Source organism: Rhinatrema bivittatum, chromosome 3 (assembly GCF_901001135.1).
Source record: "Rhinatrema bivittatum chromosome 3, aRhiBiv1.1, whole genome shotgun sequence".
In the NCBI taxonomy this organism is placed as follows: Eukaryota; Metazoa; Chordata; class Amphibia; order Gymnophiona; family Rhinatrematidae; genus Rhinatrema; species Rhinatrema bivittatum.
Window position 1 is genome coordinate 330,972,778 of NC_042617.1, and position 19,475 is coordinate 330,992,252.

At 43.8% G+C, this 19,475-nt stretch overlaps 1 protein-coding gene across 1 annotated transcript in view; it reads left to right on the top strand.

The window, feature by feature from the left end:
* The window catches only part of PREP (prolyl endopeptidase), a 488,637-nt gene that overhangs the window by 183,503 nt on the left and 285,659 nt on the right, over positions 1-19,475 (top strand). Inside the window, exon 8 of the mRNA XM_029595338.1 lies at positions 11,319-11,510. Within this exon, the coding sequence (XP_029451198.1) occupies positions 11,319-11,510 (192 nt within the window). The remainder of the gene's footprint in view (positions 1-11,318; positions 11,511-19,475) is intronic.

Sequence of the window (19,475 nt, forward strand, 5' to 3'; positions counted from 1 at the left end):
TGAAGGAAGTGACCCCCCTGACTGCTTTACTGCACATGCATCCCTTTTAGATGGCACCATAAAATGGGGTCTCCTGTGTCCTTAGAGTTGGGGAAAGAATCCCTTTTACTTCTTGTTCTTCACCGGCTTGGACCCTCATGCATTCTCCTCTCAGGTACGCTAGGCCTCACTAGGAGGAAGGCTTCCACGCTGCTGCTGCTTGTGAATCAGCCTCATGCAGGCAGCTCCTCTCTCGTGCCACTTCTCCCAGTCTCTCTGAAACTGAACAAGCTCTCTCTGGAGCAGGCTCGCAACATTTCTCGGGGCTACAGGCATGAAAACAGGAATGGTTTCCATCCCCTCATCTTGCTCGCCCCGTCTCCCCAGCCTGTTCCACGGCTCATTCTGTTGCTCCTGACTTCTTGATGCCTTCACTATTTCTTCCTTTACGTTGATTGCACTATCTCTGCAGTGTCTCTTCCCCTCTTGCTCCAGCCCTCTTCCTGTTCCCCAGTCTCCTCCCTAAGCTCACTGTCTCTTAGTAAAACTTAAAGCATTTGAGCTCTGAAGAGTCGAGCAACAGCAAATAGAAAGGCCTGATGAGCAGGAAAAGGAGTTGGTGGTGCACAGAGAGCGTTTATATTTGTGGATGTGACAGAAATGATAAATGAACTGAACATTTCAAGGAAAATATGGCCCTCTAGGATTTCAAAAGTGACCTCCAGTGGGCAAAAGATGCTCAGACTACTGTTTCAGGTAGTAAAACCCCAATAAGATAATACAAAAGAGAAGAATTCTAGTGAGGCACAGAGCTGGAGCTAAAGGCAGCGAGCATACAAAACAAAAGGACTTGGTGGCAAGCTAATGCAATTTCTTGTTGTTTTTGAAGCAAAGTGTAGATTTAAGAATCCCTCGTTATAGAGTGTAATTGGAGACCAACATGTTAGGATGTTTGTAGAAACCAAAAACTAATCTTCATTGGACATTTCCCTTAAGAAACATTCAATCGCCTTTGAGGATTCTTTATTTAAAAAAAACCTGGTCAGACAAAGCCGGCGTTGCTTGGGTGGTCAGTTTTAGCAGGCAGATGCATCTCCTCACCTGCAGCTGGAACTTCTCACAGGCCCCGCTCTCCCTTGGGTCCTGCAGAACTCCAGCACAACTTCTCTCTTTACTCCAGTCCGCTCTAGCCTTGGTCTCCTCAAACATGCTCGCTCTCTGCTTCGTCTAACTCTCAACTCCTGTAGGGCTTTGTGGAAACCCCAGTTCTCCTTTCTACCCTCAACACTTCTATCATAACAACAGAAAAAATACCATCTTGCTCATCCAGTCTGTCCATACTAAGGAGCCGAGGAAATAAACCGCACGAATCTTATGCATATGTGTAATAACACGGTTAGTGCAGGAAAAAATGCACGCACGAACACGCTGAAAAAGCCGAGGCTGATTTAGCACGAGTCCATGCTAATTCCATGCAGAGGAGGCAATTAACTATTCACGGGCGATGCAGAGAGTCACGCTGGCGTTAGTGCGGGTTTTTTAGTGCCTGGGTCAGGGCAGGAGTTAAGTTTAAGCACCTGTCTGGAAGTCGAAGAATTAAGCGGCAGAAGCCAGAGGAGAGGGAGCAGGCACATGTCAGAAATGCTGGATGCTGACCCCTGCTTCTCTTTTACCTTGCATGTCACTGAATTGTGAAACGTTCAGTTCCTGCTGCACCCTTGAACTGATAATTCCTGTGGCTGGCTGCATCTGGATGACAGTCTCACAGCTGAGTGGGGTACTGGGAGGCTCTGAGGCAGATGCAAGCCTTGCCGTGTAAGCTCAGTCTTTCAAAGCTTCCTTGGGTCCTTTTGTAGCCCTTTCCAAATCTCTGCCGCATTTCCCCCACTCACAGGCATTCGCCATTATAGATCCCACATGGTCGGTGACTGATCATAAGAACATAAGACATAAGAAATTGCCATGCTGGGACAGACCAAGGGTCCATCAAGCCCAGCATCCTGTTTCCAACAGAGGCCAAAAACCAGGCCACAAGAACCTGGCAATTACCCAAACACTAAGAAGAACCCATGCTACTGATGCAATTAATAGCAGTGGCTATTCCCTAAGTATGATTGATTAATAGCCATTAATGGACTTCTCCTCCAAGAACTTATCCAAACCTTTTTTGAACCCAGCTACACTAACTGCACTAACTACCTTCTCTGGCAACAAATTCCAGAGCTTTATTGTGCGTTGAGTGAAAAAGAGTTTTCTCTGATTAGTCTTAAATGTGTTACTTGCTAACTTCATGGAATGCCCCCTAGTCCTTCTATTATTCGAAAGTGTAAATAACCGAGTCACATCTACTCATTCAAGACCTCTCATGATCTTAAAGACCTCTATCATATCCCCCCTCAGCTGTCTCTTCTCCAAGCTGAACAGCCCTAACCTCTTCAGCCTTTCCTCATAGGGGAGCTGTTCCATCCCCTTTATCATCATGAAGGAGTTAGACATTGCTCTACCCACCTTCAGTCCTGCTCCTGGACCACTAACTCACTACTGTCTTATGAAAGGGGAAGGCTTTTAAGTGAGAATCAATCACAGGTCACCACATTAATGAAGGTTTATGCACAGTTCATTACATAGGCCTTCAGCGCGCATATCTGCACAGATATTTGTTTTGCATGGATTTTCTGCATGAATCTCATTTTCATGCCGTCCCCTTATTACATCTTGTAGAGGCACCTGCTTTTGTCACGCGTGCGCTAAAAACATTCGCTGAAAATAGCACCGATTTCACCGCGGGTCTTATTACATCGCCTCCTAAGAATGCATCCCCCCCTATCAGTTAAAGTATCTCTTATCCAGGGCAGTCTTTTTGTCTACCTAAAAAAAACAAATAGCTTAAATACAAGTTTCTAGTCATTGGATTGAAGCTGGGAAAACAACTGGATTCTCTGCTGGCTCTTATCCCATGTACTGGACCAACATAAGAATTATTCAGAAATATGGTAGAGGAACGTTTGAGGCCTGAACTTTTTGGTGTGAGAAATTTGACAGTCTGGAAGGGAACTGGCACTCTGACCCTCTCTCAGAATTCAGGCAAAGGGGGATCATTTTGGAGAAAATACTAAGCAAGTGAAAATGTGACTTTTAATATGGTAGTTCCCCTGCTACAAGAAAAATGTTTGAGAAGCCAGTTTGACAGGGACAGTGACAGCCACCATATCTCAGACCATAAGAAGCAGTGGGAAATGAACATAAGCTGTGGGCAGGTTGCGAGTATATCACTTTTCCCCGCGTTGCCAGTAATCCAAAGCAACTTGTTGGGCAGACTGGATGGGCCATTTTCAGGCTTTATCTGCTGTTATTTAGTGTCTTATAATTTATATGTATTTATTTATTTATGCAAACGCTTCTGTTCTGCTCCTTCCACTCTCAGAACGTTCAGTGTGGATTACAACAAATCTATGAAACACAATAGTAAATTAAATACAATAAAATGAAAAAAATATGATTACTAGACATAAAATGACCTATTATTCAAAAGCTTCCCTGAACAGAATTGATTTTAGCTGTCTTGGAAAGTCCTTTACATCCGTTAGGGATCTCAGTTGAACAAGAAGAGAGTTCCACAATACAGGAGACACAAAAAAAGAGGGCCCTAGCTTTTGTTCTCTGTAACTGAGCCAAGTTATTTGCTGGCACCTTTAACGAAGCTCTGCTTGCCGACTGCCAGTCATGGTTCAGTTTATACCATTCCCATTTATGTTTTAATAATTGTCCATGATTTGAAACCATAAGCTTATGTACCAAGGTGATCAACTTGAATTTGGATCTCTGCTTCACCCTCAGTGTGGGCTGAATGTGATCGCTCCGACACCGTCCCTTTAAAACACATGCGGCAGCACGATGCTGGATCAGGCGTAGCACGTGCAATAGCATGTTGGGCAAGCCCACATAAAGGGGAACTGCAGTAATCCAGCTGACCCAAAACTAATGCCTGTAAAGCAGTCCTAAACATTTCCTTGGGGAATATCTTTTTTTAATGGTTTGTTTAATTTTTAACTTAAAAAAAAAGAAGATTGAGCCATCCGTCTAACCTGTGAATGCAGAGTAAGCTGGGAATCCAAAATAATCCCCAGATCCTTTACCTCAGTTTAAAAGGGCGTTGTGATATTCTCAGCTGTAATAGGAGGAACATCAGACATTAAAGCTGGAGAACCCACCCATAACAATTTTGTTTTCCCTAAGTTCATAGCTAATCCATTTCGTGCTAGCCAGGACTTTACCTCTATAATACATATTTGAAGAAAAGACACAGGAAACCCAACATCTCTATCACAAGGTGTATAGAACTGCACATCATCAGCATAGGTAAAGTTTATTAGACCCAACTCTTTTAACAACATTGCTAAAGGGGAAGATAAAGATTGAAAAGAGTAGATGACAAGGCTGAGCCTTGTGGTACCCCAGATCAACATTATACCAGCTAGACTAAAGCTAAGCTCACCAGTTTGTACTCTCTGCTTTCTCCCATGCAAAAAGGAACTAAACCATTTCAAAACACAGCCTGAGAGCCCATATGACTCTAGACTAGTCAAGAAAATGGTATGGTTTACTGTGCTTGAAGAGAACTGCGACACTGGTGGCTGCAGCCTCCGAACACTGCCGAATGTGGCCGGCATCATGTATATTATGTGTGAGTGTTGCTAGAGCTACAAAATGTGTGTATAGAGTATAAAAATATAGCTAGCAGGTTTTAGGTATTATGGGTAAAGAAGCACTGGATAGTGTGAGTATTAATTGATAAATCCACAGAATAATGTTCATAGCTACAAAATTCAGTTGATAATATGCACATTATTCACGCTGCCTGTTATGTTACTTTGTGTGTGCATATATATATATATATATGAGGCATGCATTTCTTACTAATAACACTTTGCAGGCAAAGTAAACAGCATCGTGCCTGTTGTCTGATCTCGCCTTGCTCACTCTGACTTTTGCCATGGCAAGTGTCCCCCCTTCAGTGATGCAAGCAAAGCTTCCCCTTCCATACTTCCTTTTAGATCTCCTTGGGAAGAGAGAAGAGGAAACTTTTGAGATCAGTGCCATTTTCATGGTAGTGGAGCATTTAAGTAGGCTGACATTTACTGACTCAAATGTCAGAGTGTTAAGGGTTTTCTGCGAGGACGCTGTACCTGCACACTCTTTGCTCTGAATTGGAGTCTCAATATAAGTGATAGCGCAGTAGAATCATATATTATTCACTAAAACTTTCCATTAACCCATACTGTATTTTTAGGTTGCTTTTTTGTCTGATCTTACCTTCTCCATCACATTAGCATGCCTTTCATTTTGGTGATGTCTGTACTGCTAAGTGGAATATCTTATTCTAGAAATGCAGGTTCAGTGCAGTGATGAACCTGTTTTTGCCCCGCTGCAATTAAATCACTTCCTGTCATAGGTAGGATTGATGGAAATTAAGTCCTCAGACTGACAGCTGAAAGGTTAATCTTGCACATTTGCACATTATTAGCATATGTCAGCAATAATTAACCTATTTCACAGTAAAAAAAAAAAAAAAAAAAAAAACCAAAACAAAAAGGCATCCCTCTGGCCTGTAGAATATGAAGACCTCATACTGAAAAGTTTGGAAATAATCAGGGTATTTTTCTTCTCCCACCCAGAGCATGAGAAGGAATAGCAGCAGTGGGGTTGAGCACCAGGGAAACCAGGGCTCAAACTCCATTTCTCTCTCTGGCACAACTTGTGATCTTGGGCAAGTCACTTCTGTCTCGTGCTGTCTCAGCCAGATTGAATGCTCTTTGAGACCTGAATTCAGAAAATGCTGCAGACGTTTGAGCTTTACTTGCAGAAGGTTTTTGTGTATTGTATTTTATGATGTAGATCATTTTGGTATCAGTGCTTTATGATGTAAACTGTCCAGGGATTTCTAGGGATGGTATATAAACATAACATAGGTTAAAAAAAAATATCAAAATTTCCCTTTCCTTTTGCGGGAGTGTTTTAATCTGTCTTTGTGTGCCTTGGCGGTCACATGACGTGGAATATAAATGGAGAAATTAGATTACATTTCTTTTTGCAGTCCCTGACTGAACTTCAGTGTAATTAGAAGAGATCTGGCCCTATCATTTGCATTCACCACCCAAAATTCTTACCCTCTTATTCTGCTGCTGCCCATGTGCTTCAGATGATGATCTCCCTATTCAGCAGCTCCCTTTCTTCTCCCCTTCCCTTTTTTGGAATGGTGAATAAAACAAGAATGTCCTAATGATTCTGTATTGCTCCATGGTGAGATCGCACCTTGAGTACTGTGCACAGTTCTGGTCGCCACATCTCAAAAAAGATATAATTGCACTGAAGAAGATACAGAGAAGGGCAACCAAAATGATAAAGGGAATGGAACAGCTCCCCTATGAGGAAAGGTTGAAGAGGTTAGGGATGTTCAGCTTAGAGAAGAGACGGCTGAGGGGGGGATATGATAGAGGTCTATAAAATCAAGAGAGGACTAGAACAGTAAATATAAATCTGTTATTTATTCTTTTAGATAACAGAAGTACTAGGGGGCACTCCATGAAGTTAGCAAGTAGCTCATTTTAAAACAAAGCAGAGAAAATTCTTTTTCACTCAACACATAATTAAGCTCTGAAATTTGTTGTTGGAGGATATGGTTAGGGCAGTTACCATAGCTGGGTTTAAAAAAGGTTTGGTTAAACTCCTGAGGAGAAATCTATAAACTGCTGTTAGTCAAGTTAACTTAGGGAATAGGCACTGCTATTACTGACAGTAGCATGGGATTTGTTTAATGTTTGGGTACTTCCCAGGTACTTTTAACCTGAATTGGCCACTGTTGGAAACAGAAAGCTGGGCTTGATGGACCCTTGCTCTGACCCAGTATGGCAACTTCTTATTTTGGGGGAAGGGGATCATAGGAATTTCTTCCTGAACCTTTGGATTTCAGATCAAACAGAACCAGGGCTGGGATCCAGCATCTTGAACTTTAATTTGCAATTATCTGGAGAGTTTTTCCTTATAATGTTTTATATCCCCTCTCAAGACACTTAGCCCAGTAACAGGCCGATACAGTAAAATTTGTGGGAGAGCGGGCGATTCACTAAAAGAAATATTCAAATTAGGGCCCGTGGTAAAAAGAGGAACTAGGGACACTAGCTGGCAAAATTGAGCATCCGATTTTCAAGGCACGGGCCGATTTTAAATTCTTATTTTTTTATTTTTTATTATTTTTAACTTTTGGGACCTCCGATTTAATATCGCTTGTGCACTTTCCCGGTGCTGGCAGAAATTAATGCCTACCTTTGGGTAGGCGCTAATTTCTGAAAGTAAAATGTGCGGCTTGGCTGCACATTTTACTTACTGAATCAAGCGGGAATAACTATTAGGGCCATCACATGTTGCGGGCGCTATTAGTTTCGGGGGGATTGGACGCGTGTTTTCAACGCGCTATTACCCCTTACTGAATTAAGGGTAAAGCTAGCGCGTCGAAAACGCGCGTCCAAACGCGGGTTAACAGTGCGTTCCGCCGGAGCGCACTATACTGTATTGGCCTGTTAGTGCAGTGACAGGCTTCACCCAAGGCCATGTACCAGAACCCTGCAGTCAGGGATCCTGAATATAATCATCAGGATTGCCATTGTGTGATGACGAGGACACCTTCCCCAGGGTTTGTGAAAGCTGCTTCCACAGCATCCACAGCCAACCCAAGGAGCAAAAGACCTGACCTGGAATTAAAACCCAATGAGCCACTGGGCTGGTCTACATGGTCTCTCTTCTAAAAACAATTTCCTTCCTCCAACATTAAGTGGGGCATTAAAGCACATATGTCTCTCAATAATTGTATCTCAACACCATTCACATAAGGCATGTCTGGAAAAGTGTGTTGCTGGTATTATAGGATGTCCATCATGGTGGGAATCGTTTGGGGGAGAGACTGTCTTTATACCTCATAATCCCTCATCAGTGTCTGCTGCTTCCCCTTTCCCATCTGGCATGCCCTGGTTGCTCACGGGGCCTCTAGACGTGTTCCTTGGCTGAGGCACACCCTTAGACCGTCATCAGTTGGCAGGAGCCTCTACAGTAGAAGCAGCCATGTTCCTCCCTGGGCTTAAGTAAATCACCTCTTTGGTTTGCTTAGGCCCAGCCAGACTTGAGAATTGGGGGATCCAATGCTACAGCTCCCTTACTATAGCTCCCAGCCCTTGAATCCTTGTTTTGTATGGAGAAAGCATGCATATGTAATGCTAGTTTTCTACTGTAAGTAGATATTCTCATTGACTAAAAAAGCATCTCTAAGTTGTAAGAAATTTGTGTTTAGTTATTTGTTTGTATCTTATCTACTGCTTTGCTGTTATATTTGCTGCAATATTACTTAACTAACATTGCCCCAAAAAACCCAAATTATTAAGTGCTGACTTTTTTATTTCTGTTTGCAGAGCTATTTCTAATAGTGTACTTAGATAGCTTTGGGTTCCAGTAGGCATATATAATAGAGAATTTGAAAACAGGCACACCAAAAATTACTTAAATCAAGTATTTATGCAAGATCTTAATATAAGATAATAATACTGTGAAAACTAACCCACAAGCAAAACAAAAAAAATGTATCAAAGAAAAGAAATTCTCTGAGGACTAATCAGAAAAAATTCTTTTTCACTTAACGCACAATTAAACTCTGGAATTTTTTGCCAGAGGATGTGGTTAGTGCAGTTAGTGTAGCTGGGTTTAAAAAAGGTTTGGATAAGTTCTTGGAGGAGAAGTCCATTAACTGCTATTAATCAAGTTGTCTTAGGGAATGGCCTCTGCTACTACTAGCATCAGTAGCATGGGATCTTAGTATTTGGGTACTTGCCAGGTTCTTGTAGCCTGGTTTGGCCACTGTTGGAAACAGGATGCTAGGCTTGATGGACTCTTGGTCTGACCCAGTATGGCAATTTCTTATGTTCTTATGACAAGCAGGGTGGCAGTCCTCACATATGGGTGACATCATCCAATGGAGTTCGGCATGGAAAACTTATGTCAAAGTTTCTAGAACTTTGACTAAGACTCTCTGGGCATGCTCATGCTTGTGATATACCACACATCCATGCGGCGTCCCCTCAGTCACTTCTTTTCTGTGGAGCCTTGTGTGTTATGGCAAGTTGCAGAGCCTGTCTACAAACTTTTTCAAATCGCGGTTATTTCTTTTTTCTGAATTTTTTGCGGGATCGCACAATTTGCATGGGGTCCTCCTCTCTTCTCCTCTCATTGTCATTAGCCAGGTTTCTCGATGTTTTTGTAGTAAGTTTTCTTTCTCAGTTGAACCCTGGGTGGCTGCACTCTTTAGCGTCCACCGGCCATCGAGTGCCACCGCCTTCAATTTTGATATCGCATCCCTCTTGTTTCATGCCAACATGTCCACGTCTGGATTCAAGCAATGCCTTCAGTGCACGAGGACCTTGGTCTATCACAGACCCCCGTGATAGATGTCATCTGCCTGGGACCATCGCACAACATTTGGGGCTGGAGCAAGTCCGTCTAGATGACCCCTAAAGGAAAGAAGATCTGGCTCAATAAGATGGAGCAACTCTTCAGGCTAGCTAAAACCGTTCCATCAATGTCTGCATCAGAGGCATCGGCATCAAGGGATTTCGGAGCCTCACAGTTCATGCGATGTCTGCTTTAGTTGAAGCTTCTCCTATGGCCTCCTGCTAGGTCTTGGGGCCTCAGTGTGGTTTTAGTTCAGCTGATGAAAGCTCCCTTTGAACCACTGTGCTCCTGTGACCTGAAGTACCTGACCTGGATGGTCATATTTTTGGTAGCAGTCACTTCAGCATGCAGGGGTCAGTAAGCTCCAGGCCTTCATGATTGATCCACCTTACACTAAGTTTTTCCATGATAGGGTAGTCTTGGGCATGCACCCTAAGTTCCTGCCTAAAGTGGTGTCAGTCTTCCATCTTAACCAGTCCATCATCCTGCCAACATTTTTTCCCCAGGCCCCATTTGCACCAAGGCGAATGAGCCTTGCACAGTTTGGACTGCAATATTGAGCTCCTTGGACTACCGTACCTCATTATGGTTGGGATTACCTTCCCAACCATAATGTCCTTCAGCTCCTTTAAAACACAGCTATCAGGTTGATTCCCAGGGCTTACCAGTTTGACGTTATACCGTGATTGAAGGATCTTCACTGCTTGCCAGTGGCTGGCTGAGCAAGATTTAAAGTCTTAGTCTTAAAATATAAGGCCCTTGGTGAAGGTGGACCAGTGTTTACTTAAAAAAAAAACAAAAAAAAAAACCTGTTGCATGACTGTGCTGTGACCCATCCTCTGCGGTCACTAGAGAAGAAGCTGCTAGCCCATCTTTTAAGATCCATTACCAGGCGCTCTCTGGTTTTTAAAAGTTTGACGTGGGACCTTTTAGGAAAAAGCTTAAAACGTTGTTCTCTAATGCTTTTCCTTAATCTATATGAAGATTTATTTCTTCTGTAATGCAGTATTTTTCTACTCTGATATCTTGCCAGTTTGTTATTGTTACTGGTTAAATGTTTTTTTAATGTCCGTGTGTTAACTGTTATCCACCCTGAACAACACTGTTGCACTGATAGAATATAAATCTTATAAATAAGTAAGTATATCCAAGAGTCAAACAGTATGATAAAGATGATAAGTTTTGTGGTGTTCTTAATGTGCTTAAGATGAAAGCTCAGAAGAGAATGGTTGAACTTTTTTAAATGTCAAAATATTTGTTGAAAAAGATGTGAGATGTCACCTTTAAAGAGTTGCATTAGCCCAGCATTTTAAGATTCATACCTAAAGATTGCTAATAGAAAATAACATACCAGCATATGTCTATATATCCTAAGCAGTTCTCAGGTGTAATAGAACAGTCTTCTTGGTTAGATTCTTCTGTACTGGGGTTACTGGTAAAAATGCCATGAAATCGTCAATAGCTTGATTAGTTGCTTCAGTTCTCTATATTGTATATACATCATTACTACCCATTGTACAAAACAGATTTTTATAGAAGCCCTGGAGTATGTTAGCGACAAAGTGGAGCTACAACTCAGGAAGTGATACAAGATCTCTCTACTGTTCACCCAAGAGCGGATGCTTATATTTACAAAAAGCTTGCACTGCTTCTTTTATAAGCGGGCAGAAAGAACCCAAGTGGCTGTGAGATAAATGAAATTTTACCACGCAGTCATGTGATTTTGTTTTCAGACTAATCACAATGCTCCAAGTGCTATTTTATAACTTGTAAATATTGTTCAATGCCTCTGATGCAACAGTAATGTGATCTGAAAGAAATTAATGCTGTTTGTCTCATATCTGCAGGAATTCTTCTGTGGAAGAAGTTGATTGACAACTTTGATGCTGAGTATGAGTATATCACTAATGAAGGCACCGTATTCACTTTTAAGACCAACCTCCATTCACCCAACTATCGATTAGTCAACATTGACTTCAATGACCCAAATGAATCCAAGTGGAAAGTGCTTGTCCCCGAACATGAGAAAGACGTGCTAGGTAAGCCTAAATCATGCAGTTGGGATGCAAAAATCTATTAGCCACATATTATTTAAAAGAGTAAGAACTGGAAACTGTCTAACCAGATAGATATCTAAGAGTAATCATTTCAATGGAACTCAAGGTAGCCAGGCAATGTAATAAACTAATTGAGAATATTAACAGTATAAGTTAGAGGTATTGTCCTACCATCAACAGGAAAAAGTGTAATATTGCCCTTGTGCTCAGTTTTGGAAGCCACAGCTTTGTAAGGACAATGAGAGGATGAAAGCAGGTCCGAAAAAGGCTATTGAAATGATAGATGGCCTGCATCACAAACCCAAAAAATTGCCTCAGGTACAAACTTAGATTGTAAGTCCTCTGGGGATAGGGAAATGCCTACAGTACCTGAATGTAATCTGCTTTGAAGTGCCAAAAAGCAGAATAAAAAAAGACTTGCCAATCCACTTTAGGCTGAAGGTTAGAATTTTGACAATAGTGTATAAATGACTGCACAGACTGGGGGCCACAATATCTGCAGAATGCCTTACCTTGGCATAGACCCCCTTACAAGCTTTAAGACCGTCTTCTCAATGGCATTAGCTAGGCTTTCTGCAACACAAGACTATGTTTAACTGGAATGCCCCAGGAGGTTGAAATGAGCCCCTGATCAAAATTCAAGATGAGACTAATTATTTGAAGTGTAGAAAAACGGCAAAGGCTTGGCTGTTTACTTCTGCGTTTGCTTCTGTTCAGTTGTATGGGCTTAAAGAAAGGAACCAGTAGCGTTAGCTGTCTAGCGGTGGGATTCTTTTCTTGGGTGGGTAGAGGGTGGGTTGTTATGTGTATGTTGAGCGCATTTGGAATTTATTGTGACCCACTTTGATGTATATGGAATTGTGGGATATCAAGAGGTAGTAATAAATACATTTCCATAAAGAAAAATAAACAGATCTTGTGGTTCTCAAACCAGTCCTTGGGATTCAGTATATCTATAGTGAATGTTCAGGATAGATTTTACATGCACTCATGATTTGCTCGATTGCATTATTACTTCTATGTTATAAGCCAGTCTGGGTCCTTCTTGGAGGAGAGCAGCATTTAATTTGAGATTTTAATTCAAAAAACTACATTGATGCATGCAAATACATCACTTGCATATTTCATTAGGGATAGCCTGAAATCCAGACTGACAAGCAGGTTGTCTCAAGCACTGGCTTTGTTTGTTTTTTGGTTTGTTTGTTTTTTTGCTTAGAACTACTGAAATAAAATAGAAAGTATTAAAAAAAGTTTAAAGCCCAGGTCTTTAATGAGCCCATTAGGTGGTGATGTATTTAAGAAGATCAAGGAAGGATGAGCAAGTTACCAACTTCTGGCACATGGAGGTGCACAGACAGAACACATTGGCAGCTCCCAAGCAGGAGAGAAATGGGATTGGAGCCTTTGAAACTTTCAAGAAGAAAGGATCAGAAGCAGCTTGATGCAACGCTCATTTGCCACATGTGGGAGGGAGCTGCGCTGCTTGCGTTTGTTTGGAGCTCCCAGACATGAGACTTGAGTAACTGGGAACCCTGGGATCATTCAGAGGAGAGGATTTTAGGAGACCTTAAAAAGCATAGTCCTGATTGAATAAGAGGTGGGGGGACAAATTGATAGATGGCATGGACCTAGGCGAGGGGATCCCATTGTTTAGAGCACCCATAAGCTCCACTGAATCATTATAGTGCTTTAATCTGAAAAGAGAGAATGGCGAACATCCATTTATACTGGTGTGATATATGAACTTCCTTCACAGGCAGAAAAATGGTGAGAGATTTAATTAAGGATGTGCATAAAATTGCTATGAAAGGGGAGGTGCTTTTTCTTGGTAATTTCAATCTGCAGAATGCCGATTGGGACATCCTGGCTGCCATCTAGAAGCAGAGAGATCCTGGATTCTCTGCAAGGAGAACTAATCTGATAACAGAATGGGGGGTGATACAGGATCCGGCGCTTACAAATGGGGAGTGTGTTTGAGATGTTATGGTGGGTGATCACCTGCGATCCAAAGATGAAGGCGAGGGATCTGGACATCAAGAAAACGTATTTGGTTAAGAAGGGGAACTCTCTCAAGGAGTCATTAACTGGTTGAGTAAAACTAAGGAAGAAGAGCAGAAGGCAAAACTAAAAGGGTATTGCACTAGCAATTAACCTTTCCGTTAGGAAAGTAAATAAAGGTAAGATGAAAAGGGGGCTACCATGATTTTCTAAGAAAATGGTTGAAAGGTGACGGAAAAAAGGTTGGCGTTCCCAAATTACAAGAGATCACGGGAAGAGGAAGACGTAAAAATATCTGAAAAAACTGAGAAGCTGGGAAAGTAATCAAGAGACTGAACTTGAAAATGAAAAAAAAATAGCTAATATGCGGGCCGATACACAGGTCGATACAGTAAGGCCGTGTTAGAGTGCGGCAGTGCCGGGCGCACCCTCGTTCCCCGCACGCACAGTCCTGCTCACATACCGCTCGATACTCTATTTAAATTGCTTGCAAATGCAAGCCGCGTCTGCAAAGCGTTAGGCGAAGGGTTAGGCCCGCGCAACCCATTTTACTGTATAGGCGCTTAATACAGCGCCTATACAGTATCCTGGGTGCGCTGGTACCTGTCATTTCAAATGTCATTTCAACTGACATTTGAAATGACAGGTACCAGGAAGTGGATGGTTCCCCCACCTCCCGAAGCAAGGCGCAGGTGAAAATTAAAACAAAAGTGTAAAAAAAGTAAACTTACTGGTGGGAGCCGGCGGGCGGGCACGCATTCGAGGCGGGAGCGAGTTCATCGAGGTGGGAGCCGGCGGGCTGTCATCAAGGCGGGAGCCGGCGGGTGGGTGGGTGGGCGCGCGTTCATGCAGGCGCGGCAGTAGCCGGCGGCGCGCCTTTATCCAGGCGGTGGGAGCCGGCGGGCGCGCGTTTATCCAGGCGGCGGCGGTGGGAGCTGGCGGGCGCACGTTTGTGTGGGAAGCGGCGGGCGCGCATTCATCCATGCTGCGGCGGCAGGAGCCGGCGGGCGGAGGGAGCCGGCGGCGAAAGCAGCTTCCAGCAACCCCCACCGGCAGTGAATGAATGCAAGCCTGTGTACGCCTGTGCAATTTTGGCGCTCAAGGCGTGACATCATGATGTTTGACGTCTCGGCACGTGGCGTCGGCGTTCTCTAATGCCCTGCCTTGAGCGCCGAAATTGCACGGGTGTACACAGGCATGCATTCATTCACTGCCGGCGGGGGTTGCTGGAGGCCGCTTTCGCCACCGGCTCCCTCCGCCTGGATGAACGCCCACCCGCCGGCTCCCGCCACCGCCGCCTGGACGAACGCGCGCCCGCCGGCTCCCGACGCCGCCGCCTGGATGAACGCGCGCCTGCCAGCTCCCACCGCCGCCTGGATAAACGCGCGCCCACCCGCCCGCCGGCTCCCACCTCGACAGCACGCCGGATGAACGCGCGCCTGCCAGCTCCCACTGCCGCCGCCTGGATAAACGCACGCCTGCCGGCTCCCGCCTCGATGACCGCACGCCCGCCCGCGTGGAGATGGGGGATTCGGAAAGTGACATCTAAAGTATTTATACCCATTTTTAGGTTTTCTTTTGTGGGAAAGTTTGCCGTCTACCCTTAACCCTTGCCTCTAACGCAGGGGTAGGGGTAGGCGGTAATTTAGCAGGTTAAACGCGGGGCAAAATGGCAGGGTAAAATAGCGATAGTCGGGGCGCGCGTTACTGTATGGGAGGGAATAGCTAATTCGCTCGTTTACATCTGATATACATGCCGCGTGCGGAAGGGGTTACCCAGGGATTTAAAGAGGTGGTAAGAATCAGTTAAAGGGGATAGTGTATCACAGGAAGGGCTAACGCGGCCGGAAAGTGAGTAGAAAGCAGGTTAGGAGCAGGGTAACCGCGGCCGCACTTTACAGTACTGAGCTGACAGTATGACACGTGGGAGAGCAGGCGAGCGCCCACTCTCCCGACACGCTCTCAGGCCACTCTCCTAGGCGCGCGATTCAGTAAATAAAGATATGCAAATTAGGGCCCGCGGTAAAAGGAGACGCTAGGGACACTAGCGCCTCCCTAGCGCCTCCATTTTGACAGAAGCGGCGGCTGTCAGCAGGTTTGACAGCCGACGCTCAATTTTACCCTTGTCGGTTCTCAAACCCACTGGCAGACACAGGTTCAGAAAACAGACACCGGCAAAATTGAGCGTCCGTCTTCCAACCCGCGGACCGCGGGCAGATTTTTAATTCTGTTTTTATTTTTGGGGGCCTCCGACTTAATATTGCTATGATATTAAGTCGGAGGGTGTACAGAAAAGCAGTTTTTTCTGCTTTTCTGTATATGTTCCCTGTGCCGGCCGAAATTAACTTCTGCCTTTGGGCAAGTGTTAATTTCTGAAAGTAAAATGTGTGGCTTGGCTGCACATTTAACTTTCTGTATCGCGCAGGAATAACTAATAGGCCCATCAACATGCATTTGCATGTTGCGGGCGCTATTAGTTTTGGGGGTTTGGCCGCGCGTTTTCGACGCGCTATTATCATTTACTTTATAAGGGGTAAAAATAGCGCGTCGAAAACACGCGGCCAAACCGCGGCTAAAGGTGCACTCGGCCAAGAGCACCATACTGAATCGGCCCGATGGTAAACAGTGATGAGACTAAAAGAAAAGTCTTTTTAGATGTGTTAGTGACAGGTGGAAGGTTGAAAAGTAGAGCTGAGAGACTCAGAGTTGAAGGGGAGGAATTTGTAGAGGCTGACGAGGAGAAAACATAATTGCTTAACAATTAGTTCTGCTACTAGAGTAAGGATTATAGAAAACTGTCAAAAATAGGAATCATCGGCCTGAATTTTGTCATGGGAGGAGCTCCAATATTGCAGGGGAGGGCATACTCACAATATTGTGCCCCTACCCTGAGAAAACAATGCGGCATAGCCCATTACCATGCGATGGCGGCCCTCAACACATGGGGCCACCATCGCTTTAAAGAGCTCAACTACTAAAAAGAAATTTGCTGTCAAAAGTCCCCAAAAGTGATCGGGGGTGAAACTTGACCCACCCCCCCCTTTCACAATTCTGTCAACAAAAATAGTAAAATATGTAGCACAGTTCAGGCGATAACCCCCCCTCCCCCAACCCCATCCAAACAGAATAAATATTGGCCAAATGGTAGCCCTCCCTACACTCCCTTTGAATAAAAAAAGTTAAATGATGGGTTCCCTATACCTCTTTCTTTCCCAGCCTCCAAGTTTAAAAAAAAAAAAACCCCAAGTACAAAAATCAATCATTGGGTTGATACTGCCCCCTGACCTCCCCCACATCCTGTTATCTCAAAAAATGGCAATCTTGCAAGGGAAAGGACCCAAGGCACCACCTAGCCCCAGGCTGCGCCAGTTTCAAGATGGCTCCTATCTGTCACATGACTGGGGCAAGGCTCAGGTCCCAGTCTGCTTGGAAGCCTGATGCAGCCATAACTACTAATCCTCTGTCCATTGGTTTTACTATCCCCTCTTTGGCCCTCTAAAGCTTCATATGACTGAGCAAACACACAAACTCCTCCTTCATTTCTTCTACCTGATACCCCTCTCCCCCCCCCCCCCCCCCCCCCCCCCCCCCATCTACCTGTCCTAGACATGTTTAAATTCCGTCATGGTTAGCCACCACTCAAGCTGGCAGATTATTCTAGGCATTTATCACCCTCTGAGACTTCCAACCTTGTCACTGAATTTTCTATGGAAAATCTTTCCTTCTTGTACTTCACTGAAGCCTGTCAAATATTTGAATGTTTCTATCATTTGAATGTTTCTATCATTTTTTTATTGTTTACTTTAGGGACCTCCGAGTCGGAGGTCCCTAAAGTAAAAAATAATACAAAAAAAAAAAATAAATTTTTAATTGGCTCGCAGCTTGAAAACCGGACGCTCAATTTTGCCAGCATCCGGTTTCTGAACCCGTGGCTGTCAGCGGGTTTGAGAACGGATGCCGGCAAAATTGAGCATCAGCTGTCAAACTCGCTGACAGCCTCCACTCCTGTTAGAGCCCTAATGTGAATAATTTTTTTTCTGAATCGCATGCACAGGAGAGTGAGCGCTCTCCCGCGATTTTTACTGTATCGGCCTGAATGTGATCGTGGAAAACCAAGGCTCAAACCCCACTGCCTCTCCTTGTGACCTTGGGCAAGTCACAATACCCTCCATTGCCTCAGGTACAAACTGAATAAGGGGTAAAGCTAGCGCGTCGAAAACGCGTGTCCGAACGCGGGTTAACAGTGCACTCCGCCGGAGCGCACTGTATTGTATCGGCCTGATTGTTTCTTACCAGTTAGTAAACGAGCTGCCATGATTTGGAGAAGCTGTAAACATTTCAGGTTAGCCACAGATGCCCCAAGCAGTAATCAGTGCAGTTTAGTTGCCGTGTCATACCCAATAGAATGGTAGCGACCGGTGAAAAAGGCGTAGATAGAAGAAAGCCAACTTCATCACCACAGAAATGAGATTGTGCATACTTAACTTTTCATCTGATGAGACACCAAGGGTATGTTCATATTGTTTAGGGATAGTCTTAACCCCTTCTAACAGAGAGTCTCTGTTTTCAAAGTGTGGACTATTTTCTTTTGAAATTTGGAGAGATTTAATTATCACTTGTTTTAATACATTGTGTGAATCTAGGTTTTGTTTCTTTGGGGTTTTTTTTACTGAAATCATATAGTGGAGTTTTATTTCCAAAATAGCTGGTGGTTGATAAACCAAACCTCCTGAGGGCATGGATTAGCATAGGGGCTTGGTTTTAAGTCCATAGTTTCTGTATGTTTTATTTTTCAAAATGGTAAAGTGAATTTTTTTTAGTAATAAGTTATTTCATTTTCTAATATGAGCCCTTTGGACCGATTGTTTTGTTCATTTCAAACACATGCTATGGATTTTTAGAAAGAACAGATGACCAGAAATAATTTTAGTGACGGTCATTGGTGAATAGCAGATAAATATTATGTTTTCTCAAATATCTACCATTATAAAATGGATATTCAGCTGCTATATGGTATGTTTTTGAACACACAAACAGCTGTTTGGAACAATCTAAAAATATATATATATAGATATATTTGGAGTGCTCCGGAGTTGGAGCCTGCATTATCTGGCTTTTCCTTCCCTCTGGCCCCACTTCCAAAGGGCTAGTGTAATGTAAAAAAAGTTATACCAAGAACACAACAACTTCTAACAACATCCTGGGCAAAAATATATTTAAGTGAAGTCAATTGGATTTCTGATTAAGTCGGACTCTGCAACTTTAAGAGCTGACTTCCTTATGTGCATAAGAATAAAAATTTTAATTCTGGGAAACCTACAGTCTCTGTTGTTGTTGTGTCCTTGATATAAATTTTTACATTACACTAGTTACACTCGATAAACCATTTTGAGTTGCTTCCCTGAGGCCTCTACGCCGAGTACATTTACTGCTGTTCAGAGCAGGAATAAGTCTTGGTGTCCTCTAAGCTCCCATTATTTACTATGGAGATAAAAACGTATTTACTAGTGTGTAGCATATAGACTCAGGACCAATGGGTATAGTGTACTCCTGATAGCAGTTGGTGACGGATCAGATTTCAATCTGACGTCAGTCCTAGTACATATACCCCTGCAGGAAGTGCAGCGCTTCAGTATTTTCCGTCTCCATAGCAGTTCGGGAATCTGTGCACACTAGCACAGCGTTAGAGTAATTTAGCAAAGAAAACCAAAACAAGAAATCTTACCTCTACAAACGAGCCCAGCTCTCTTGCAGTGACACCCATTGGGTCCCTCCCCCAGTTGAGAATTCCCGAGGTGATTTCTGTGATCCCTCGGAGGTAAGCCTCGGACCGGCGGCTGACCCTCGGCGGGAACCTAGCCCCCGACAATGGGTGAGGCTGAGAGGCAGCGGGTGCAACTTCGAGCACAGCGGTGAAGGTATTTTCCCTCTCCCCCCGCAGCCAGAGAC